Here is a 27,719-nt window from a genome sequence, read left to right on the forward strand (position 1 = left end):
TTAGACAGAGGGTGGTATTGGGAAGGGGGATCTTTTAGAATATTGTTTTGGTTACCCAGATAAGTTACCCTTAAAGAGGATGTGCCACCAGGTACATCCTCTTTAATCTGAGCCCACAGATCGAACAGCGCAGTCACGGGGAAGCCGGTGCCGCGGTCAGTTTTTTCAGGCCGAGGCCCGGTTCCCGTGCACGGCGCCGTTCTATGCACCGGAACCAGCCAGTGCTCAAGCACTAGAGGTAGGCCGACCCGCCCCCAGTGGGAGAAATTCCCTCCCCTGTCTGAGTGCTAACCACTCAACTTAAGAGAAAGTATAGAAAGTAATAGGGTTACAACTGACCAATATATATACATAATATCCTAATAAGTATTTGCTAAAACATGCCTTGCTAAATGATTTTCTCAAGATATAGTGGGCTGCCCTTAGGAACACATAAAAGCAGTCCAAGATAACCACATCTGATTATACATGCAGTCATCAAACATAAAAAAAACTGGCAAAAATACAGCCATTAAGACTAAAAAGTGCTCATACACACAGATAAAGCTTAGCTGAATCTGTGCTGAACTATCTAATGTGTATGTTGAAGATGTTGGGGACAGAAGATCTAAAAAGCTGGATTTCAACCTAATCTTTTATCATAGGGAAGAAGAATCCTCTAAGAATAGCTTATCGTCTCCACTGAAAAGACATGCATGTATATGTGGGGTCAGGAGGAATAGAAGCTCGTCAAACAAGGACTTAACGAAAAGCTTCAGTATATAAAGTAAATGGGCACAGACAAAATGAGCCTTTGAAGGGTTTTTTCCTGGACAGATGCAAGTGTCACACCCAGGACCCATAGCTTTCCTGAGACCAAAGGCCCCCCGGCCTGTCTGGGACAGCGGACATGGTCGATAAAGTCAAGTTGACAGGTCTATATTGGCAAATTCGGTGGTGTATATCAGAAACCCTAGGATGCTAACATATACACACAGAAAATGTACCACGGAAAATGTAGTCTAAAAGTGACTACATTTGGCATATTTTGGACTGTAAATTATTTTCTTGTGGGGCCACTCTTTGACTACACTTGGCATACTTAAATCAATAGAATTGATTTTAATGGGAGTTGCATAAACAGTTTAGCACCATCCAACGTTAATGGAAGACGCAAACCTACAATTAAAAAAAAAAAAAAAGTGTAGACTCATACTTTTTTACTACCTCTGGCGGGCACAAATAGGCTAGAGGGGACAAGGGGGCCCTCAATCTTGGAATATTTGAGGGTGCCAGGGGTGGGACCAGGATCTATCAGACATTTACACAATACCCTGTGGAATAACCCTTTAAGATGGCAATACACTTTAGGTAATCATCTGCAGATCCAGTTGACACAAATGAATTTAGGGGCAGCCAGACTGCACATACTTGCCTGCTTGGGGAGTAAATAAAGATAGGGCCACTGGGATATAAAGATGCTTAGCTTTGCACTAGAAAACTTATAGCAGTGCCTGTGTGTGTCAACAGCCATTAACCCCCCACTCTCCCTATGGCCATAAAAACGATCAAGTCAGAAAAGTAGCTGTCAGCCAAATAACAGCTATTTAAGCTTTATCAGATTCTCTAAACATATTTCATATCGAATAATCTAAAGGAGAATTACTGTGCTCATTCATCTGTCTGACACAGTAAACCAGACCTTCTTATCCAGCTCTTCTTTGCTATAGCCGAGTAATTTTAAAAATTTTTCTCTTGCATCTTGTTCAAAGTTAACCTAAAATAAAAAAAGAAGACAGGAGAAGTAAGAAAAAAAAATAAAAAAAAAAATAGGAAGAAGAAGGTTTTACTAAACACCAAACTCATAAACTCTAGGTAACTAATGTGACAACCTGGGGGCTAACTGGTGCACAGGGCTGCCCATCCACAGTAAGATGGCCGGCAAAGGAAGGAATTCTTACTCCGATACAGAGGATTGGTTTCAGAAATGGACACAACCAGTTTTATTATCTTTACACACAGCAAAACAACCCTACAAAAGTGAACCCTAGGTCTACTACTATAAGCCCCACTACTCAGAACCTCAAAGAAACAAGCGTCTGTTCAATGATTCTGGTACCATCGGGCCTTTGCACAGTTTGCCCTCACCCAGACTGGCAGCATTTCCTGAGAGGATCACTCTGTATTATTCAACAATTTATCACCACAGATATGTTTGGCAACAGAATAACTATATACACACACACATACATTTTTATATAAAATATATATATATAAAATATATATATATATATATATATATATATATATATATATATATATATATATATATATATATATATATATACACACACACACTGCAGACGGCCATCGTCATGAGGGATGAATTTAATTTATAATTTAAATAGGTGCAGAAAAATGAATTTACTTATTTTTCTTCATAAGATAGACAGAAAAAATAATAATTTTGTTTAAAAATAAAACTTTTTTACAAATAGACATTACTCTACAAAAGTTATACATGTGATCATTTATTCGCTGGTAAAATATAGCGCAATACTAATGTATTGGAAAGTAATGAAATTATTCATGTACAGTACATCAACATCGGGAAGGGATCAGTCCAGCCACTGCTTTAGAGCAGAGTGGTGGTCGGTAACCTATACAATGAGCTGCCAACAATGCCAGGGAAACAACAGCTTATCAGAAGGAGACGGCAAGTGTGCTAAATTTATGTATTTGAAAAAAAGATTTTACTTGATGATGTATAACTATATTAGCTGAGACAGTAATACAACCTTAAAGTGTCACTGTTGTTAAATCTTTCAAAATCTAAATCAAGTAGAAGTGAAATAAAGCAAGCTTTTAATTTACATTCATTATTTTAATCATATATTTTTTTTAGTTATCATGCTGTAAAAGATAGCTGTACGGTTTGGCAGAAGACGGCACTCTGTCCAGTCAGGTGCTCGTGGTAGGAAGGAATCCCAGACAGTAGAACAGATGAATCCCAGCACTCACAGAATGAATTATGCTTGTTTAATTCAAGTGATTCAAGCAGGTACATGAAGGAGGGCGCGTTTTGGCCTAAGACCTGGAGCTGATGAAGCCCATAGGCCGAAACGTGTCCTCCTTCATGTACCTGCTTAAATCACTTTAATAAAACAAGCATATTTCATTCTGTGGGTGCCAGGATTCATCTGTAAAACAAAGCAGTACTTTTTAGTCTTAGGTTGAAGCAGAAAAAAAAAAAAAAAAACACGTCTAAACACATGAAGCCTGACCTGTACAGAGAGTCATGGCTCAATGTGTTTGTCAATCACATGACTGCCTTTTCTGTGAGCGCAGATGACCTGGGAAACACTGGACTTCCTGTGTTTAGACTTTTTGGAAAAGTCTAAATACAGAAAGTGCCGTGTTTTCCATGATAACTGAAATAAGTAAATAAATAAATGTGAATTGCAAACTTGATTTCACATCTAGTGTTGATTTAGGTTTTAAAAGTTAGAACGACAGTGACATTTTAATCTTGCATAATGATGCAATTGTCCTCTATACTTTTTGTATTAATTTCTTGCATTTAGTTTCCTTTATTTCCTCACTGTCAATCAATAGGAATCTTTGTTGTTTACTTTAAAGCAGATAATCTCTCTTGGTCATATAATGATGGATCAGGAGAATACGCATACCTATGCACATACTACAGTGTAAAAAAGACTATTATGGCTTCAGACACTGCAAGATAAATTGGTACCTGGGTATGCTAAGACATGTAGCTGCTATTTTAATGTGTTTATTAATATTTACAGCATTTAAAGAGAACCTGTCATCAGGATGACAACATAACAGAACTACACTAGGGTGCACAACTAAGTCTGAAAGGCGAGAGAAGTGCCTGGTTCTATGGGGTTACAATCCATCACATGATGTCTCTCAGCCAGTCACCTGCTCAGAAGATGAAGTGATTTAGTCGGTTTAGTGATTTAGTTTTGGTGACATGTCATATGATCAACTAACTGGATGAAAATGATCTTGTGATATACAATGTCTCCAGGGAAACAGAGGAGCTGCTTTAGTAGATACAATTATACTCACTAGTTTGGCATTACATTGTTGTTTAACCCCTTAAGGTCAAAGCCTATTTTCGTTTTTGCGCTTTTGCTTATTCCATTTTAAGTTTAAAAGTCCATAGCGCTTGCATTTTTTCACCTAGAGACGTATATGAGCGCTTATTTTTTGCGAAACCAATTGTACTTTGCAATGACAGGCATTATTTTTCCATAACATATGCTGCGAAACCGGAAAAAAATCATTTGCGCTGTCAAATTGAAAAAAAAACTAATTTGTTTTGATTTCGGGGAGTTTTGCATTTACGCCGTCCGTCCTATGGTAAAACTGACTTGTTATGCATGTTCCTCAAGTCGTTACGATTACTATGATATATAACATGTATAACTTATATTGTATCGGATGGCCTGTAAAAAATTCAAACCATTGTTAACAAATATACGTTCCTTAAAATCGCTCCATTCCCAGGCTTATAGCGCTTTTATCCTTTGGTCTATGGGGCTGTGTGAGGTGTCAGTTTTTGCGCCATGATGTGTTCTTTCTATCGGTACCTTGATTGCGCATATACGACTTTTTGATCGTTTTTTATTACATTTTTTCTGGATTTGATGCGACCAAAAATGCGCAATTTTGCACTTTGGAATTTTTTTGCGCTGACGCCGTTTACCGTGCGAGATCAGGAATGTGATTAATTAATAGTTCGGGCGATTACGCGCGCGGCGATACTAAATATGTTTATTTATTTATTAATTTATATTTATAAAATGGGAAAAGGGGGGAGATTTGGACTTTTATTAGGGGAGGGGATTTTTTATTAATAAAAACACTTTTTTACTTTTTTTTTTTTACTGTAACTAGAAGCCCCCCTGGGGGACTTGTATATAGACAGCACTGATCTCTCATAGAGATCAATGCTGTGTATATACACAGCAAAGGTCGATTAGATCGGTCATAGATTACTATGGCCTGCTGCAGGAAAATAGCAATCTATTGCCAAGTCGGGATCAGCGTCATTCCGACGCTGAGGCCCGGCACGGGCAGAAGAACGGATCTCCCCCCCGCGATCGCATCGCGGGGGGGAGATCCGTCCCATTAGACACCAGGGACGTGCGGCGCAGTGCCTCTAAGTGCAGCTGTCAGGTTTGACAGCTGCACTTAGAGGCTTAATTAGCCGGCGCGGCAACGGGACCCGTGCCGGCTAACAGAGGCACTGCCCGGCTGCACGTGTCAGCCGGGATCAGCGCCGTTCAGAGCGGGGTCCCGGCGGGACCCCGCTCTGAACACCCCGAGCGGCACCATGACGTATCAGATACGTCATGGGTCGCTAAGGGGTTAAAGAGGCCTGTCAGAGAGACATGAAAATACACTGACAAATAGGTTTAATTGGGGTGAATATATGTATTACAAACCTTGAGGAAGTTCCAGATACTCTTGTCCAAAGCAGTTGAAGAGTTCTGAACTTTATTTTGGCAAAAGCCCAAAAGATTGCCAGACAGCAGAGCAGCTTGTAGCTCACTAGACCGTGTTAAGAACTCCTTTTCTGTGGTCACCTGACTGATGTAGACCTGGCGAGGTGTGGGGTCTTGCGTTTGTTGTGGAGCTGCTTTAAGACAGTCAAAAGTAACCAATTTCCCCCCAAACTGGTAAAGGAAAAAAAAAAAAAAGAACACCGAATCAGAACATTAATTCAGCAAATCTGTGGTATTCATCATTGAAACAAATGAAAGAATAAATGAATGAATGAATGAATGAATGATGGTGATAATGATGATGGCTAACAACACTGTAACTATTATATAATGTATTATATAAGCCACAGGCACTTCACAATATCTAGTGGAGATCACGTTTACTTCTTCCCCTTCTGGAGATACTTAGCAATCTGGCTATACTGCAAGACTAAAACCCCTATTCCACGGGCCAACTGAGAGGGGCAAACGAGTGCTATTAGCGCTCATTTGCTCCTCGTTCCCTGCTCGCTGCCACCGCTATTCCAAGCGCAGCAGCAAGGGGGTGATCGCGGGGAAGGCCGCAGGGAGGTGCGGGGGGGGGCTACCCAGGTGATCGCTAGATCATCTGGGCAGCCCATGGCATACAGCAGCAGTCTGCTGCCGCCACTCCTATTCCACGGAGCAACGGCAGCATATCGTTGCTGTATGAGTCGTTTGTCTTTCAACATGTTTGAAAGACAAACTACGCAATGATCAGCCGACATGAACGATGTCGGCTGATCGTTACCTTCTATTCCACAGCCGATATCGGAATACGGACGATTATCATTCCATGGAATAGGGCCTTAAGGCAAACTGCTGACTCAAAGACTAAACAAAAGATATATCCAGTAAAGAAAGAATGCTGTAGCTTTCACATGCAAACAGGTTGAACCACAATGACGGGGACAATAAAGTTGTCATGAATGATGATAAATTAGTGTAATCAAGGCTGGTCAAAAAAATCTAGAACTTGTGAAAGCCTTAGTATGACAATAGCTTACTGCAAAAGAAACTCCAACTGGTCTTCTAATCCAGCGAGGGGGCTTTTTCAAGGGTGGGATTATAGTGGTCTGTGTGGCTTGCTGTGGCACTTGGAGAGGAGGTAGAAGTTGTCCTGTCCCAAAGGGATCCAAGTTATTAAAAGAGGATGATATCTATGGGGGGAAAAATAATCAAAAGATAGAAAGAAAAGCCACATTAGTTTTTGATAACAGCAGACTATTGTAAACTATAAAAAAATTATCATAATAAAGGAAGAATAATGAAAAAGTACTAGTAATAAAGGCTACTCTAGGCTGCCAGGAGATGAATATGCTTAAAAACAATCATTTTCAAATTTAAAGTAAGACTTACAATGTTCAATGCAATACTAGACAACAACCATCAAAAATCTCTTTCCACCTTAATAAATTGTATTGCTGACTCATCTTCTGCACACAGCACATATTAAAACGACTCTGTACCCACAATCTGTTCCCCTCTAAACCACTTTTACCTTTGGATAGCTGCTTTTAATCCAAGATCTGTCCTGGGGTCCGTTCGGCAGGTGATGCAGTTATTGTCCTAAAAAACAACTTTTAAACTTGGAGCCCTGTGTCAAACGGCCGTGGTCTAGAATATCTGTGCCCTAACTTTGCACCACCCCTCCGTCCCTCCTCCCCACCCTCTTCATCATTAGGAATGCCCCTAGAACAATTTCTCCTGTCTGAACATTGCACAGGTGCCTTAACGATCCAGCCCATGTGCCGGGCTGACACAGGTGATGAATAGGAGACAATCAGCCTGGAGCATTCCTAATGAGGAGGAGGGTGGGGAGGAGGGACAGAGAGGGTGTGCCAGCCTAATGCATAGTCACTCTAGGCCACGGCCATTTGGCATCACCTGCCGAACGGACCCCAGGACAGATCTTGAATTAAAAGCAGCTATCTAAAAGGTACAAGCGGTTTCGGGGGGGGGTCACATTGTGGGTACAGAGTCACTTTAAAGGAGAAGTCCGGGGAAAATTATTATTACGGTATTGTATTGCTCTCCAAAAGTTATACAAATCACCAATAAACACTTATTACGGGAAATGCTTCTAAAGTGCTTTTTTTCCTACACTTACTACTGCATCAAGGCTTCACTTCCTGGATAAAATTGTGATGTCACGACCCGACTCCCAGAGCTGTGCGGGCTGTGGCTGCTGGAGAGGATGATGGCAGGGGGATGCTCAGTGTCCCTCCAGTGTCCTGTGTCCCTCAGTCTCCCCATGCCATCATCCTCTCCAGCAGCCCCAGCCCGCACAGCTCTGGGAGTCGGGTCGTGACATCACAATTTTATCCAGGAAGTGAAGCCTTGATGCAGTAGTATGTGTAGGAAAAAAAGCACTTTATAAGCATTTCCCCGTAATAAGTGTTTATTGGTGATTTGTATAACTTTTGGGGGGCAATACAATACCGTAATAAAAATTTTCACCGGACACCAACTCCTGACGCATCATAGGAGGACACATGTCAGAAGTTTAGATAGGTAGAGGTATGGGAGCTTAGAAGGTCTCAGCACCACTCAGCTTTCTTTGGATTTATAAAGTCAATAAATTTTTTACTATACAGTTCATAAAGCCATATACAGCTAGTGCCGCTCTCCAAACAGAGCTGAAAGGTGCCCAGCAAAAGTGAACAGGCACAGCTCTCGGTTGAGTGTTTTTACCTGCCCTTTTTTAGCAACTGGTGGGGGTCTCAGTACCCGAACCCCCACCAACTGAAACCTCTGACAGGTCACTATGACATGTCATGTTTTTCAAAGTAATAGGCATCCTTTAATCGTTCCTGAAAAGCAAATAACATAGTAAAGAAACTAGCTAGTCACGGAGGGCAGAGAATAGTAGTGACAAATATACCATTTTACATGAGCTAATGTAAAGTATTTTTCATTAAATGCCACTAGCCCTGGTCGAGTGCCACTGACTGACAGATTTCTACCCCATTTCTGTAGAAAGGTAGAAAGCTGTGTATGGTTGGAGGTGTTTTAGCCACTGAATAACCATGACTATGTCTGGAAGAGCTGGCCGCTTGCTGCAAGAACTGAAGAGCATACATGATAGACTGATGGAGGCATCATCTGCCACTACTTTATGCTGCCCAGTAGGGGACAGCATAACAATAACGACTGGTTCCCTTTAATGTGTCTAATCCTGCTTGATTTTGGAAATGCATAAGCCACAGATAAATATCATATACACATCAAAGGAACAGGACTGCAATCCCATAACAGGAGAAAGTGGACCCACACACTGACCTTGTGGAGTTGTGTGGTGTGATCCGGTGAGTTAGCAATGACAAAAGCACTCCTCGGACATCACAAGAGAGACAAAGAAGAGGATTTCCAAGAAATGTTATTGGCACAGACAACGCATTTCAAGAGCCAATGCTGCCCTCTTCATCTAGAAGTAACCAGAATGTGGTGTCCAGGGAATGTAATGGTCATGTTGCTAAAGCAATGGCATGATAAGATGTGTATATGTTCCTGTCACCAACACCAATTTATATTCTGTGGGTGCACGCTGGGACTCACCCGTTCAGCTTGGCTCCTCTGCTGAGCTTCTAGGCTTCCACCCATGACAGAGTAGATGCTGACCCAACCATCAAAAGATGCAGCAGAGAAAACAGATGGATTCCGAGGACACCACTGGACATCAAAGCACCACTGGTTTCTGACCGGCAGCTCATATACCACCTAGAAAGTAGAAATAATGGCTTAAAATATAAACCACAAAAAATAAATTGACAAGATTCATATATTTGCCTGCCTAGTATCCTAGTATAAAGGCTGCATTAGATGGACCGCACTGCACTGGGCCAATCTCCTAGATAGGCAATCACTTATGGAGTGTTCACACGTACAGTTTTTTTTTGGTTGCAATCGGTAAAAACTAAATCCGGAACGGATTTAAAAAAAAAAAAAAAAATTTCCTTTATAACCTCTTCTTTATTTATAGTCTTTTCCAGGCTTTGGCTTCGATAATTGCAATGAAAAATCTGTCTGTGTTAACATACCCCAGAGCCAATTACACTGGGGTAATATCACATCTATCGTTGATTTAGATTTTGAATGTTATAACGACAGTGACACTATTGGTTTGGGCTTGTATCAGTGTACATAGAAACATACATAGATTTAAAATAAATGTGTGTATGTATATATATATATATATATATATATATATATTATATATATATATATATATATATATAGAAAGGTGGACACAGCACTCAAGGAAACTTATGCAGTTGGTGCCAGCAGTGTATACCCCTGAGGACCATGGGTACGAGTGCATACAAATGAAGAAGATCACTGCGGCACTCCGGTACAGCTCGTGTTGAAATAGTGTAGTTTATTTCTCCCGCAAAGTGCATTATCCAAGGGTTCGTACGAACTCTGTTCGCACCATCCCTAATGTATAAATATAATTTTTTTTTTTATTATTCTTAACCCCCCTAGGTAGAAGGTTAATTTCAATACCATTAGGGGTGGGGGGGGGGGGGGGGACATTTCCTGCGGCACCAGTCATCAAGCTGGGATGAGCTTAAAGGGTCTAGCTGACCCACATTGATGATCACTTTGTGAATGATTCCCAGCAGAACCAGATACTGAATGCCAACACAACTTTCTCCAGACCTGAATCCCATAGAAAGCCTATGGAATTAGCCGAGTCCCTGCGGTGAGGCTGGGAACTCTGTACCCCAGAATCTAAATGGCCTAACGGCTGGGGTGAGTGGGATGCCATGTCTCAGTAGACAATGAGGTGACTTGTGAACCGCAGGAGACAATGTTGTCAAGCTGTAATTGATGCACATGATGAGATACTGAAACACGAGCTTAGTTCATTGGAGGGGCATATGTATTTTAAGCTATGTAGAATAACTAATACTGCCCTGGGCTGGGTTCACACTACGTATATTTCACTCAGTATTGTGGTCCTCATATTGCAACCAAAACCAGGAGTGGATTGAAAACACAAAGGATCTGTTCACACAATGTTGAAATTGAGTGGATGGCCGCCATTTAATGGCAAATATTTGCTGTTATTTTAAAACAACGGCTGTTATATTGAAATAATGGCAGTTATTTACTGTTATATGGCGGCCATCCACTCAATTTCAACATTGTGTGAACAGATCCTTTTGTCTGTTTTTAATCCACTCCTGGTTTTGGTTGCAATATGAGGACCACAATACTGACTGAAATATACGTAGTGTGAACCCAGCCATAAAATGTAGGAAAAACACAGCAGCCCCTCCTGCTGTATCCCTTTCTGTGCATGTAATAGCACAGGCAGCAAGCAGAGAATGAGGGGGGAAGCAAATGATGACCTGACAGGTCGGTGCTTGCTTCACCCTCATTATCGTGCTGTGTAATGCAGCCTTTATTTCTGAGCTCTAAGCACAATATAGAACAAATTCTCTTTAAAGCTCACTATCAGCAGGTTTGGGCCAATTGATATCACCCAGCTGCTCTTTGCCTTAGGACTGCAGTGCTGTTCTTCTTATATCAGTGGGGTCCGGTATTAAGCCGCTTTTTGATAATTGCCCATATGCTAATCCCCGGGTTCAGAGCATTCTAGGCGTTCTCCGTCCACCTGGAGCAACCCCCTCGGCCACCTAACCTGCCCCTACCGGTTCGCCCACTATGCATATTCATGTATGCATACTTAGGCCACTTGTTATATGCGTGGTCATATGCATATATGAACATGCATAGTGGGCAGGCCGGGAGGAGCAGGATAGGCAGGCCAAGGGGGTGCTACGGAGAATGCTCCGAACCTGGGGATTAGAATATGGGCAATTATCAAAAAGCGGCACAATATCGGTCCCCAAAGAAATAAGAAGAACAGCACTGTAGTCCTCAGGTAAAGAGCCTCTGGGTGATATCAGCAGGTTCATTGGCCCGAACCTGCTGATAGTGCCACTTTAAAGTGCCTTTTGCATTGGTTCTACACATACAAGGCATTGGTTTATATGGGGACAGTTCTAGGTTCTTGGCTTTTTTGTCTCTCTTCAGACACAGTCAGTCTCTCAGTATAGTCACCATCACTGCTTAAAATATAGGCTGCTATTACTCCAAATTAAATAAGGCAAACAAATATACAATTGCTAAGAAAAATAACTAACCTCACTTGTGCTTGGATTCCAGCATAGAATACGATGATCTTTAGAACTGCTGAGAAGTAGTTCAGGGTCATCTTTGCTCCATGAAATTGACAAAATACCCCTAAAGAGAAAATTGTGTAGCGGTTATCGCAGGTAACTTTTCAAGATAAGCTGTCCTGTGTGTACAATTGCTGCACAATTCTTAACTTTTGGTTCCCCGTGCCTTCTCAAAAGGTCAGAGACTCAATAGTTCCCTTAAAGTTATTCCCCTGGTACACATGGCCAGGCTCCATGGCCCATGCATGTATTTTTTGTGGCTGCATGTGTCCCGGTGGTATGGTTCAATTGTTGAAATGTTGAGGCTGGACTACCTTCCTTGATCTTCTACCTCTTTCCCATTGACTGGCTAGGCTTATTGCACAGAACCTCAAAACAAAGCTTGTCATTGTAAGCAACATTTCAGCGTCTCAGCTACACCTCCAGGACACTTTCAGGTAGAAATATAACTTGAATTTTAGTGTGACCCAACAGCCCGGAACACTAACATGGGTGCATTTAACATGTTTTCCCGGCAGCTATCCAAAACTGGCCGAGGATTTATATGACCCTCTTTAAGATAGGCAAACAAGTGTTGTAATTTTGTTTTCAGCAATACAACTGTACATTAAACCAATTATTTCACAAATGGACACAATTTATCTTTACCTTGTGTGATTCTCCAGCATTTTCAGAGGGGAACTAGCAAAGCGGAGATCCCAAACTTGAACGACTGGTAAACGGTCATCTTCAGATGAAAGGACAAGCTGCGTTGCTACCTCTGGGTGCCACAACATTCCTGAAAGGTGCATCTTGAGGAAAAAAATATTCAAACCTTCAGTAAATGACTAAATTACAGGATAAAGACATAAAGTCATCACTTAGTCTGTAACGTCCTGATCCCCTTCCAAGCTGGCAGCATGGATGACAATAAAAGCATTCAGAATATATCTTTGTAACCTGTGTCTGTTAGTTTAATTTACAAAAAAACACACATTTATTTGAGCTGTGAATAGCATGAAGGAGGCAAGGAATACTGTCTCCTGGGCCCTACCACCACTATACCTCGCTTTGCTGTATCCACAGTGTGCTGATAATTCAAAGGAACAGGCATACATCACAGTAAGGTGTAGCTGTGCTAGAACCCAGGGGACCACAGGCCCCGCCTACTTGACACTGTTCACAGCCCAAGTTAAGGTTTTTATTTTACTGAAAATAAAAAGAGACAACAAAAGGTATGCCCTGAATGCTTTTATTGATATCTAGCCAATAAAGTCACCAGACCGATAGGTGGTTAGATGGTCTCAACCCTGTGCTCCAGAATGAAAGGTTACCCACCATCTATATTACTAGCAAAAGCCTTGTTCTCCAGCAGGCACTATGGGAATTGTAGTTTTGTAACAGCTGCAGGACCAAAGGTTCCCCATCACTGATTTATACTACTAATGTATTCCAGGACTACAACTCCTAGCATCTACATGGTGGGCTGTGTGGTCCTACAACCGCTAAAAGATGTTTCACCAAGGGGAAAAAGATTATTTGATAATTATTTTTAAAAAAAGTTTGTACTGGGTCTGGTCGTGCACTTACTCTGTTACTGTGGTCACTGACTTTAATAACTGGTTCGTTCTTCCGGAGGTCCCATACCACTGCTTTACCACTAGGATGAGCAGAGGATAATATGTGTTGAACCTGTTGGTTCCATGAAACTGCACTGATGTCTTCTACAGGCTGAAAAAAATTAAATATTACACGCATTTCTACAAGAGAAGAGAGTCTATAGTTTTCGCTTCTGCAGACCTTTGGCCTCTTCAAGGGACAACGACTGCCATGTGAAGCCATTAGGCTTGGCTCCCAAAATGCCAACAGTATACAGTACTATACTCCTATACTTGTAGTCAGTTTTTAACAACAGGGAGATCAATCGAGCTTTGTTCAGTTGTCAATGAGATGAGAACCTGAGTGCCCCCTTCCTTTTTATTATCACAATATTCCCCATTTATTTAACAAAGAAAGAAGAACCTTTGAAGGGATCAGGCAGTATCTAAACAATACCTACTCATTCTAGTAAAGTAAAAAGTTATGTCACATGCTCTGATGGCCTGTGTTCTCTAAAGGCCCTATTACATGGAGGGATAATCTGGCAAAAAGGCAAATATCTCTGTGTGTAATGGAGCCAGCGATTAATGCTCGTTTATCGGCTGATCGCTGTATTTCAGCATGTAAAAAAAAAAGCAGTTGTACAGAGTTGGGCATCAAGAATGTTCCCTGAGGTCTCATGAACCCGTCTCCCAAAAACATTGACAAAGCAAGAATACACAGTATTAGAAAGTGAAAAAATATATATTTTATCACAAAGGAAAGATGCCAGAAATTAGCTTTAGCACCTTTAACTTTGTTTTCTGTTATGTAGTATTCCACTAGGAAACTACTGGTATATACCATAGTTTTGTACAATTTAACTTACACTCTCCTCTGACAAGGTATACTCTTATGTATCATTACCTGCTTACCTGGGATTTTGCTCCTGGGGTCATTGGCACACTGAAATTATTTAGGTCCCATATGAAAACTTCAGAATCATTGGCACCAGAAGCCAGGAGATTGTTCTGAAATTACATAAATGCCATATAAATTTATTACTGGAATCTTAATGCTTTAGTGCTCGATCATCCAAAATGCTTGGCAAATAGCATAGGCAAAAACTCAAAAAATTAAAACAACTATCCAAGAGAATACTTTTTCCAAGGGGCACCTGAATTACAAAAATAATTATTACTCACCTCCCCTAATCCCTGCTGCTGTTACTGCAATGATCAATGGGTCTCTGCTGACCTCCACTTGCCTGTCCCATCCTAATTTACAGGAAATGTATGAAAATGGCATATCAGCTAATCCCTAGCCACAGCAGTAGAAATAGGCATTTCTCCTGTGTTGAGAGGGGGACTACAAATTGGCGATTAGTGGACCCAGTGAGCATCACAACAGTAGAATAGGGAGACTAGTAATGCTTATTCTTTTTACCAAGTCTGTCCCTTTTTAAAATAAAATTATCCAGCCAACATCTTATCTCAAATGAGTAAACGGAATTAAGAATAAGCAAAAACCCAACCACTATTCTTAGGCAGCAGGACTAGACAGTGTCCCTCATAACTTGAGGTTTTGCCCCCCATGAGTGCCCTTCATGAGAGAGAACCATAAGTGCCCCCCATGACTTGAGGTTATGCCCCCCCCCCCAATCACTCACCAAACCTCTGCACATCAAAAAGTTTGTGGTACCTGAAACGGGTTGAGGTCAAGTGCTCGGACAGGGCCTGTGTGTTTTCCATTCTTTGCGATAACTGGTTCTTTCCCAGATGTCAAAATTTGTGAAGTGCTGTACAAGGTTATTTCTCCATTATCTCCCCCACCTACAATAACTCCAGAAGGACCAACAGAATCTCCGTCAAAGCTGCCCCAGATGATCTTATGAAATCTGAAAAAGAATGGGAAACAGGAAAGGAGCACTACAGCAAATCCAATATAAGTGAGGAATGAGAGAAAACAATGATCTTATATTTAGGAGACTGTTGTATTCATAGTTAGAGCGTATCCTCCGCCCATCTCTGTGGCGGCTGGGGGCTGCATATCTGCATACACAGCAACCACAGCAGTCCACAAGCTGTAAGGAAGGTGCAGGGAAAGCTGCCACCAGCCCTCTCTTCATAAACACAATGGACTCAAACTATGAGTCCACTGCATTCTCTTTATTCCTATAAGCTTAATCGTACAGTATTGTTTATGTTGTTATGACTGATTGGATCAGTGGATTTGTCCCCAATACTGTGCTGCCATTGCAAACGGCATTATAGTCTGATTACACTTTAAGGGTCCATTCACATGTACAGGTTCTGCAGCAGATTTAATGCTGTGTTCTATGATTTAGTTACATTGATAGCTGTAGCATAAAATCTGCCATAGATCCTGTAGGTGTCCATTGGCCCTAACAGAAGAATGTTTTCTTACACAAGTGGAGAAATTGTTTAACAAGACAGGCACAAGAATATCAATGTCAGTTTTTCACAATGACAAATGCAGTTAGGCTAGGTTCACACTGCGTTTTTGCAATCCGTCTTTTAAAAAAAAAACGATGCATTCGTGTGCATCCGTTTTGATCCGTTTTTCTGTTGACTTCCACCTTAAAAAAATATATAACAGGGAGCACACAGGGAGTCTATATATAACTGGGGGCAGAACACAAGGGGTCTATATTCTGCTGAAGGAGCACACAGTGGTCTATATACTACTGGGGGAGCACACAGGGATCTATATAATACTGGTGGAGCACACAGGGGGTCTATATACTACTGGGGGAACCACACAGGGGGTTTACATACTACTGGAGGAGCACACATGGGTCTATATCCAAGTGGGGGAGCACACAGGAGGTCTATATCCAAGTGGGGGAGCACACAGGGGGGCTATATACCACTGAGGAAGCCCACAGGGGAGCTATATACAAGTGAGGGAGCACACAGGGGGTCTATATACTAGTGGGGGAGCACACAGGGGGTATATGTAACTGGGGCAGCACACGGGGTATATACGACTGGGGGCAGCAAACAGAGGGTTTATATACAACAGGGACAGCACACAGGGCCAGCGTCAGCACCCAGCTATATATATATCTATTACAGCAGGATAAATATATTACAGCAGGACCTCTATACACAAAACAACTAGATATCTGTATCTATCTATCTATCTATTTCTCTATCTACAGTATCTATCTCGCTATCTCCTATCTATCTACAGTATCTATCTATCTATCATATGAACATGGTAAGACCTCTAGTTCTCCTATATACAGGTCCTGCAGTGATATACAGAGTGTGTGTATATATATATATATGTCATGCTGGTGCTGCTAGTTCTCCTGTATGCAGCTCCTGCTGTGTGTGTGTGTGTATATATATATATATATATATACACACACACACACAGCAGGAGCTGTATACAGGAGAACTAGCAGCACCAGCATTATATATATATATCTATATATTCCTGTGACTGGGTCTGACTCCCCCAGAGTCCTGACTACCACAGAGATCAGGAGATCAGGAGATACAGGAGGAGAAAGATATGCAGCAGCCGCATGTTTCTTTTGCTGCAAATTTTTCCTCGCCTGTCTCTCCATGATTTGCTCCTCAAAGGGGCCCGCCGAGGCTCTGTCGCCCAAGGGCCCACAAGAAGCTGGAGCCGGCCCTGACAGCACACAAGGGGTCTATATACTTTTGGGGGAGAACACGGGGGGCTATATATAACACACAGGCGTCTGTACACTACTGGGGGAAGCACACAAGGGGTATATACTACTGAGGGGAGGCACACAAAGGGTATATACTACTGGCGGCTGCGTACAAGGGGTATATACTACTGGGGGCAGCACACAGCAGTCTATTGTTGTGGAGTGCGTGTCGAGGGGGGTGCCCCAGACATAACTTCGCTTGGGGCCCCAGAAATGCCAAGACCTGATTGTACTGATATGGTTCCCAGCAGCACAGTATAGATCTATTGTGTAGCTCGCAGACCAGCCTATCAGCGAGCAGTGCGGGGATGATTGACAGGCAGAGAGACCCAAAGAGAATATTGTTGGCACAAAATGGACCATCTGGTCCTTCTACGGTATAAACATTTCAGACGGGCACAGACAACAACCAATGACATAGTTAAACAAAAAGAGCACTCACTCAGTTAGATGGAAACTACTGCTGATAGTAAATACCACAAAAAGGCTACATCAATGCACAGTAAAACAAACCCCCTAATTCATCAACCGGTGACACTCTGCTGCAAAAAAAAAATGCCCACTCTAGCAGGGGGGGCAGGCAGCTTATTGACACACATTACAAAGTTATTTCTTTTTTCAATGTGTGTAAATTAGGCAGAAAAAGTAAATGGCTGCACTCTCCCCTTTAAGTAATTCAGAAATTTCACACATAATCGTCACAGTCTGTGCCGTCCCAATGCTTCTAGTGCAAAGTGCGGGCAAACTCCAGACGCCGCCGTGCACCACAGACTTAGTAACTCATGAGGTCACGGATACAAAGTACAGAGGCCATACTTACGACTCTGCACATCTCACCTAATCTCACCTACGCTGCGGACCATCTCTGTTGAGCGCTGGACTCCAATATTGCTCCAAGTTGCCCAGGTACTGTTACTAATAACGTGTATACTTGAGTGGGCGTTTTTTAACCCTACAGAGCTGTAACGAGCGACAGAATCCGCCAGAGCTTCTCCACACAGATTCCTGAACAGAGTAAGCTCTTCATTTTTATGCCTATGAATTGAAAACGTTCTAACAGCTCCTGTATGCAGGTGTCCCATTGAGTGTATAAAAAAAATTTAAAAGTCCACGTTATACCTGTTATCTGCTGGGAATACACCTTTTCGTTTCATTTCAGGATGAGGGTCCCCAAAATCCACCTCAAATATCTCAAGGGCTGCACTGGTGTTAAAGGAGGCATCAAGCTGTTGTGCAGAAGTACCTTAGAGAAAAGACAACGTATAGATAAAATGAGCTCATTGGCTTATGAATAGTTCATAGCAGAACTATAGCTGTTATAGCGGAGATATATTATATATACACACACACACACACACATACACTGCAGATAGAGCATTTAAACGAATAAAAGTATATGTATATTTTAGAAAAGTCAGTACTTTCATGCACACATTCATGCAGCCATTTAATTCACAAAATTTATATTGTCGTATGATAAATTGTAAATTCTAAATAAAACTATCCCCTCATTTGGTTCAAAACCGTAACAGTGTGAAACAGCAGAACGCATTTCGGCTATATGCCTTTGTCAACTGCCTCAGGCAGTTGACAAAGGCATATAGCCGAAATGCGTTCTGCTGTTTCACACTGTTACGGTTTTGAACCAAATAAAATTATGAGATGAATATGGTGAGTGCCGGAATTTCCATTTGATATACTATTTTGGGACTACGCTCCTTTCCTCGTGCACCACCAACTTGCACAGAGTGCCGCTCTGATCCTTCTCATATACACTATAGCATACCTGTAGCTAAATAAATCGGGTATTGTTTGGCTGGACTCCAGGACTGGACAGCAGATCGCTCGATTTCCTTCAACTTCATTTTCTATGGTACAAAAAAATAAAATAAATTAAAACCTTTTGTAAGAACTGGAATTCAGTTCCAGGCTGCTGCACCCTCATCCTCCTTTCTGCTTTATAATGAATATATTCTATCCATAGCAAGACACAGTGTCACACACGTAATAAGAAGGAATGAATGAAACCCAGTGCAGATGTGAGGTGGCAGGTCCTATTCTGATGCAGATCTGCTCTGGATTGTGTAGCAGGTTTCACATAGTCAATGGTGAGTATGTTAAGCAAAACTCCGCCGAGGAATACCTTCTGCCTCGGTGTCATAGAGTGACTATATGGGAGAGCTCCCACCTCTCCGCTCAAAGAATTGACATGACAATGTTTTGAGTGGACAGCGATGGAAGCTCACGGCATCATCAAAAGTGATGATGGTAGAAGTTAAAAAATCCAGTCAATACCACATCTTCTGTGCACAGACCATAATTACGGAGCGTGTGAGTGCCCCCTTAGCCTTTTCTTTTTACTTTCCCACACCATCAGATACAGGCCTACTCTTCACTCTCAGGCCATGCCTTTTACCATGGATACGAACTTACTTCCAAATACTCACTTTCACATTGGTCTTGGCATCAGCCATACTGCCAAGGGTATGACTATACCACTCATGCAGCAGTCCATAAACAAGCATTTCTTATATTCATATACACATTTTTCATAGGGGCAAGTAAAGGTTACTTACAAATCACCTTCCTTGCAGGCTGTTACTATACTGGGTTCTGAGAATGCGGCGGCAGTCATACATGCACAATTTTGCTCCTTTCACCACTGGAATTATCCATAACCAGAAGCTTCTATCGAGAACGAACGGAGCAGAAGTGCTCATGTGCCTTAATGTATATACATTAGGATTCTTAGGATTGCAAGGGGGAAGGGATAAGCTGTTATGGTGGGATAACCCTTTTAATAATTTATATGGATTCTCCACAATAGGCGTGTGTGCCATACCTTTACTTCCAATGCTCCATTCACAGTTCAGTAACCTGGCGCCAAGCAAAGGAGTCATTTTACTCCTACCACCGGGACAAGGAAGCCTGCATCATGTTTTAAGCTTATTTTAGCAATAAACATTTTAAACAAGAGACTAAATCTGAGAGTTATCCATAAGAGATTGGATTTCTAAGCCAACTTTAGCTATAGGATTTCTAAGCCAACTTTATTTGGAGCCTCTCCATCGGGGGTCTGGGAATGCTCAGCCCCACCCCCATAAACAGAGCAAAAAAAAAAAAAAAAAAAAAAAAAAACACACAGGAAAAAATTATCATCTACAAGTTCAACGGGATTTCTACAATGTTACAGCACCGGGCACACTACAGACAATGAAGGCAAGAGATCTCCTGCCTGTTACCTTTCACCATTCACCACAGACAATTACTGAGGAGCTGGTAAGAAAATATGAGTGACAGTGACTACTACTTTTACAGGAGCACCTGCCCGCCACCATGTTAGAAAACAACAAGGGTGTATATACGTTAAGCCAACTCCCCGTCTGACTTGTTGTATGAGTCACTGAAGGTGGAGACGCTCCGCTTAGACGTTTAATATTATGTAACAAGTGGTAAAGAGCGGACTCCAGCACTGTTCATGGAAATTACACTCTCCGCTATTAATATAAGGATTTCACTAACCACTGGACTTTAAACTTTACTTTTTTGTGTGTAATAATGGCGTTTTACAGAGAACACTCAGTGCACATCCATAATAATCAAAAATACAGATATATTATAAATGAAATGCTATTGGTATGTTAACAATGTTGCGTCTGTATTTCTGTACAGTAAATCTTAACCCTACTTCATAGACTTCAATAGGCAATTTCTATCTATTTCTATATTTTACATACCCCAGTGATTAAAGGGTGTCTACACTAGAAGTGTACAGATATTCAGAGAACCCCATTAGAGTTTCTATCGACTTCCATTAAATATCCATCCATATATCTTGTGCCGCTCTTACAGCGGAGGGAAGTGGGGCGGCATAGAAGCAAACAGGCAAAGAAATGTTTATGGGCGCTGCTGCCCATTTATTTTAGTGATCAGTGAGAGTCTCAGTGCTGGACCCTCACTAACAAGCTGCTCTGTAATGTTAGAAGTGCCCTTTAACATTATCATATTAAGGTCAGGAAAAAAAATAAGGATGCAAAATGGTCGGGTGAAAGCAGTCTAAGAGGTCTGGCATGACTACGCAAATAAATTGGCGCATAGGAAGTGAGATGGTTAGCTTATATGGATGAGGAATAGCTACACAGAGAATAAAGATTATATATATATATATATATATATATATATATATATATATATATATATATATATATATATATATATATATATATACACACACACACACGTGCACACACATATACATACACATATATAGATAGATAGATAGATAGATAGATAGATAGATAGATAGATAGATGAGGATATGAAGAGACGGCACTCCGGATTTAAAGTGAAAAACAAAAGTGGTTTATTCACCCATCAAAGTTGCAACGTTTCGATCTACTCAATGAGATCTTTCTCAAGCAGTGATACAATAGTGTAGATGGCGGGTATATAACAAGGAGGACACTCCCATCAATCAACCCCCAATCAGTGACATCATACTATTTTGCATATATAAACAATTTCAAAACATAGAAGATGCAGTGTAATACAGTGAAATGTAATCATGATTCATGACCCAAACAAATATACATATACATGTGTTTAAATACAGCCGATCATCGATCCCGATAGTGTAAAGTCCAAAATACATAAATCAAATTCAAGTCCAGTTCATCAATGGTTAATAGAGGCAGGCCGTCACTCACCCCAAACTCTAGCAATCAGCTGTTCACTCTCCCGGATACATGCTGAAGTATGTTTGTAAACAATCGCACAGAGCGTGCGCGAGGTGAACGCAATCATACTGGGTCAGTTAACAATCGCCACCATAACTGACCCAGTATGATTGCGTTTATCTCGCAAGAGATTGTGCACCCACCATATATATGTGTGTGTAGGTATATGTTATACCTACACTTACTCAATTTCCAATAACCTCCCAACTTAGATCAGTAAACAGTAAAATCTAACACACATGGTGGCAGGAAAGAAAGGTTAGAAATAAATAAATAAATAAAAAAACAACAACCCCCCCCGTGCCCCATTTCCTTATAATAGCATGAATACATCCCTGTGGTTCACTATGCAGGACTAGGAGCAGGTAACATCTTTCTATCCCTGCGGCTCAGATCCTGCACTACCACCTACTAGTCATTGTAGGTATTAGGCCGGCAGCAGGGTTCTCCCAGCCCAGCATTATACAAAGCCCCAGCAGTCAGGCGTCATCCCCCCTGACATCACTGTGTATCCAGCTCTTATCTGTGGACACTGAACTGGAAGAGAAATCATGTTCTATTGCTGTAAATTGTTACAGAATCTTCCTTTCCTCTCCCGTCATTCCCGTAAGGTAACAGAAAAGAAGTGAAAACATGTCACTTTCTATATATCTGTCACCCTCCCAACTTGAGACGGCGTGATGAAGATTGAACTTGGCACCTGCTTTGTGCAGCGGCGGCGGCAATTCTACATCAAAGACGGCAGACACCATCATACCTGGGACGGGAGACTATGCTCATTGGGGCTCCATACGCCACAGGCATCAATGTGAGGAGCTGTTCGAATAAATCACATTTGTCAGACGCCGACCCAGGGGCATAACCTCTTTTCCTGACTTGTACTAAAGAAAATCGCAGCAGTCAGAGGCGGCTTTCATCTTATCTACATGTGAAAGAGGAATACCTGATATTCTCACTAAAATCAGGACTTGGGGTACAAGCCCTCCTGTGTTTAGGATTTCGGGACAAAAAAAAAGTAATTTTCTATGCATTTCTCATCCATTCCATGCGTCAGGTGATCACTGCAATATGGATAGCGCGAAGAGAAACTCATGCAATGTGCACAACTTTTTATTATACTCCTTCACCCCCAGCATGCAACTTGCTAGACTCCATTAAAAAAAAAAAAAAACAAAGTCTGCCATCTTGATTCCTGTATCCTATACAGTATTCTCAGTGCAGCAAGTAACAGGTCAGTGACACAGAACTTCTGCCCCTAAGCTTACACTATAGAGTATAGATGAGTGGCAGACTTACGGACCACCAACTGCTCATGAGGACTGGGGATAGGACACACTAGAGAATCAGAACACAGAAGAGACAGGCAGTGGGAATCAATGTGGCTGATCATTATATGAGCTCACATCTGATATCACTGCTCTCCTGGTCTTATAGCCGCAATATGAGCATTCTGACAGGTGATGATGCAATTCCTGCAATTTCACAGGACAGCACCCAGGAGACAACCATTGTCTATACACAATGCCCCCCCCCCCCATTTATGCTGGCTGCTATCATCACCTATCTTATGGACAGGCCATAACCCTTGTGTGTGCTGTCTACTTCAGACACCCATAGTACTGATTAATCATATAGCACTGCTAAGGTATATAACACATAGTGAACCAACATTTGTAGCCATGGCATGTTTCCTGCGGTATTATGGTGGTGGTCTCCCACACAAGCCCTGCCTTTAGCAGACTATACTGAAATATATATGGCAGTGGCTGTGGCAGTGTACCTATACCTATTTCAAGTTGTAAGTCCGCTCTCAGAGCCAGAGTCCGATAAAAGCAATGGATTACCGATAACTTCATTACTGGAAACACACATATGGACATTGGGTTTCTCCATTAGTAAAAACAATACAGAAACAGCACATTAAAGAAGTTCTCTGGTACTCTAGGGGCTAGAAAAATACAGTACTCTCTTCTGAATTTTCTGCCCCTGCAGCACCCTGTAAAGGACCAGCGGCCTCTTCCTGCATGTATGGCACATAACTCCGAAGACACTTCTGGACGGACTCTAAGGGAGCGTTTACACAGACAGATTTATCAAACAGATTTTTTTTTAAGCCAAAGCCAGGAATGGATTTGGGAAGAGGAGAAATCTAGGTCTTTCCTTTATGATCTGTTCCCTGTTTATAGTCTGCTCCTGGCTTTGGCTTCAATAATCAGTCAGATAAATCTCGAGATTTAGATGGTCCCATAAACTTGTAGTGGGAGTCCATCCAGGTCACATGACACAGAGTCAGGAGTAAACACGAGTGGTTTACATAGAGAGGTTTATCTGGCAGATTTTTTACGCCAAAGCCAGGAACAGACTATAAACAGAGAACTGGTCATAAAGGAAAGACCGAGATTTCTCCTCTTCTCAAAACTATATCTGGCAGATAAATTTCTCTGTGTAAAGGCACCGAAGGTTCATACTACTCCAGGCTCATACTCCTGAACACCCAGGCCACAGCTGATTGAAACTTTTCATATGTCTCCGACACAGCAAGTCTTTTTTTAATGTACGCTTTAAGGCTATGTTCACACTACGTAAAACAACGGCCGTAGTCCTCGCCGTAAAACTACGGCCATTGTTTTGAGGTTCCCTATTATGACTGCAATGCAATGTAACTACGGCCGTTGAATGCACACTACGTATCAGATAACGGGCGTTGTTTATACGTCCCCCGTGAAAAATGAACATGTCAATTATTTCCGGCCGGTAATGCTGCAACAACGGCCGTGGATTTCAATGCTGCCGCGAACGTAAAACTTATATCTGCTGAATTAAACTTGATTTTGATGTAAAAAAAATTCTGAGTGGTTTGTCGGGCTGGGTGCAGTATTTAAAGTAAATGACCTGTTTCATCCCGTTTATAAACATGCTAGGAAGCAAAATTAAACAACGGCCGTAGTTTCACGACTAGCCCGTAGGCTCGTAATTCTACGGCCGTAGTTTTGGTTGCAAAAGTCCGGACGGTGAAAACAACGGCCGTTATTTTACGTAGTGTGAACATAGCCTAAAAGTACAGAAACCAAAATCACTTTAATGCATATTAGCATTGCCCCCCCCAGCTCTGTAATATGTTTGTTATATGCTGGTTTTTCATTAGGATACCATTGTTATATACCTAATATCTTTAGCGTACATCATTCCTCTGCCTGGGGCTATCTTGCTTTGATGCCTTTCACTGTATAAACAAAACTTTTCAATAAAAATCTATGACATTAAAACTGGGTCATTATTCCCATTATTTAAATCACAGCTGTGATAAAATAAAAGCTGAGCTGTGATTGGTTGCTGTGGGCAGCTTATACACACTTTGATAATTCTGGGCCTATATATTTTTTAACATCCCCTAAACCAATGAGAGATTGGAAACTGAGCAATTTTGGTGCATTTTACTTTCCATTAAACAATTACTCATATGCTGCAACCACCAGGCACCAGACACTGTGAGGCAGACTACACTACTGTATACAGTCATATCCTCTGTAATCACTTACTGTGAGGCAGACTACACTACTGTATACAGTCATATCCTCTGTAATCACTTACTGTGAGGCAGACTACACTACTGTATACAGTCATGTCCTCTGTAATCACTTATTGTGATGCAGACTACACTACTGTATACAGTCATATCCTCTGTAATCACTTACTATGAGGCAGACTACACAATTGTATACAGTCATATCCTCTGTAATCACTTACTGTAAGGCAGACTACACTACTGTATACAGTCATATCCTTTTTGATCACTTAAAACTTATCCCCACGTTCTGTGAAACATGGACGGCACAGATGGGGAACCCCTGTAGTGGAGCCTTTCCCAGCGCAGCATCATGTATCATTATCAGGCCGGGAGCGGGAAAAGTGTTTGAATATTCGAGGCACTGTACTAAAGCACCCATGCGGCTGTGAAGCAGATTACTCTATACAGTTACACCCTCACTTACTATGTGGCAGACTAAAAAGATGGACCCAGTCCTGGGGAACTGGGAGAAATTTCCCAGGACTGGATCCATCTTTTCCCAGCACATGGCGAGGAGCGACAGAAAGTGACGCACACTTCAAAGCCCCGCAGACTGATGAGCACTTTCATTTCTCCTTAAAGGAGAAGACTGGAGTCGGACATTTTTTTCAAAACAGTCGGGGGGAGGCAGCTAAACATAACAGCATGCACTGCAGGCCCCATTCTGGTTCCTGGTCTGAGGCTGTATTGGGGTCCAGCCTCAGCCGCTGACTAGCTAGGTCCCTGCTCAGACCAGGATGGGCCAAGAAGAGTTGGCCATCTCCACCCCGGCTCTTTTGAAAAGAAAATGTCTGACCCTGGAATTCTCCTTTAAAGTGTCACTGTCGTTATAACTTTCAAAATCTAAATCAAAAGGGAATGTCATGTAAAGAGTCTTCAAATTTACATTATTATTTTTTTATTTAGTTGTCATGCTGTAAAACAAATCTATGCTTAGGGTACCTCCTCACACATACCGGATTGCAGCGGATTTCACTCTGCAAGTTCCACTGCAATTCCCAGTAGTCATTTTGTATGGGTTTACATACTCGCAGGGGATTTTTAATTCCGCTGCGAGTATGTAAAGTGTTGTCCCCCTTAACCCACCGCAGCCCGTTTAATACTTAATACTGGCCCAAGCTCTGGTCTGCTTCTGTGGCTCCCGGCTTCCTGACAGCCAATTAGTGTGCTGTCCCACCGCAACCACTGATTGGCTGAGCGGGACGTCCGGGAGCCAGAGAAGCAGACCGAAGCACAGACGGGTAAAGTATTCACTGGGCGGGATGGGTTAAGAGGGATGGCGCTTCACATACTCGCAGAGGAATAAAACATCCATTGCGAATATGTAAACTCCTACAGAATAACAGTACCTGGAATCACAACGGATTTCGCAGCACAACTCACAACGTGAAATCCCCTGCGATCCGGTACGTGTAAACCCACCCTGTGAGCGCTCAGATGACCCAAGACACATGGGACTTCCTGTGTTTAGACTCTTTGAGAAAAAAAGAAAGACTAAACTCAGGAAGTGCTGTAACAAAAATTATGAATGTAAATGGCAAACTTGCTTTATAACACACCTACTGTTGATTTACATTTAGAAAGCTATACCGTCAGGTACACTTTAATAGAAACAGCCTAGTGTGTGATGTGGAGAATCAGGGTCAGACTCTGTGCTGTTAGTAGTGGCTGTGTGAACAGCCTCCAGTTTAGCACTTGCTCTGTATACTGCTGGATTACCAGACTGTCTGGATTACTAGATACCGGATAAAGGGAATGTTACTATGTGATAGGCTGTGACATGGGCGACGGGGGTATGCCTGTAGCAGCACCCACTCCCCAGCATGGTGATAGGAGATGGCACCCGCTCCCCAGCACCGTGATAGGAGATGGCACCCGCTCCCCAGCACCGTGATAGGAGATGGCACCCACTCCCCAGCACCGTGATAGGAGATGGCACCCACTCCCCAGCACCGTGATGGGGCTGAGGAGATGTTGCCCGGTGCCCAGCCCCGTGATAGGAGATGGCACCCACTCCCCAGCACCGTGATAGGAGATGGCACCCGGTGCCCAGCGCAGTGATAGGAGATGGCACCCGCTCCCCAGCACCGTGATAGGAGATGGCACCCGCTCCCCAGCACCGTGATAGGAGATGGCACCCGCTCCCCAGCACCGTGATAGGAGATGGCACCCGCTCCCCAGCACCGTGATAGGAGATGGCACCCGCTCCCCAGCACCGTAATAGGAGATGGCACCCTCTCCCCAGCACCGTGATAGGAGATGGCACCCACTCCCCAGCACCGTGATAGGAGATGGCACCCACTCCCCAGCGCAGTGATAGGAGATGGCACCCACTCCCCAGCACCGTGATAGGAGATGGCACCCGCTCCCCAGCACCGTGATAGGAGATGGCACCCGCTCCCCAGCACCGTGATAGGAGATGGC

At 42.4% G+C, this 27,719-nt stretch overlaps 1 protein-coding gene across 4 annotated transcripts in view; it reads right to left on the reverse strand.

Annotated features, from left to right (window-relative positions):
- Positions 1-27,719, reverse strand: part of SEC31B (SEC31 homolog B, COPII coat complex component) — a 67,365-nt gene that overhangs the window by 37,367 nt on the left and 2,279 nt on the right. For all 4 annotated transcript variants that reach the window (XM_069980562.1, XM_069980560.1, XM_069980559.1 and 1 more), the window contains exons 2-12: positions 18,778-18,859; positions 18,111-18,234; positions 14,984-15,179; positions 14,218-14,313; positions 13,295-13,435; positions 12,374-12,516; positions 11,690-11,789; positions 9,093-9,254; positions 6,542-6,694; positions 5,457-5,687; positions 1,682-1,756 (exon numbers count right to left, since the gene is read on the reverse strand). In XM_069980562.1, coding sequence (XP_069836663.1) covers positions 1,682-1,756; positions 5,457-5,687; positions 6,542-6,694; positions 9,093-9,254; positions 11,690-11,789; positions 12,374-12,516; positions 13,295-13,435; positions 14,218-14,313; positions 14,984-15,179; positions 18,111-18,234; positions 18,778-18,859 — 1,503 coding nt within the window. The remainder of the gene's footprint in view (positions 1-1,681; positions 1,757-5,456; positions 5,688-6,541; positions 6,695-9,092; positions 9,255-11,689; positions 11,790-12,373; positions 12,517-13,294; positions 13,436-14,217; positions 14,314-14,983; positions 15,180-18,110; positions 18,235-18,777; positions 18,860-27,719) is intronic.

Source organism: Dendropsophus ebraccatus, chromosome 8 (assembly GCF_027789765.1).
Source record: "Dendropsophus ebraccatus isolate aDenEbr1 chromosome 8, aDenEbr1.pat, whole genome shotgun sequence".
Lineage (NCBI taxonomy): Eukaryota > Metazoa > Chordata > Amphibia > Anura > Hylidae > Dendropsophus > Dendropsophus ebraccatus.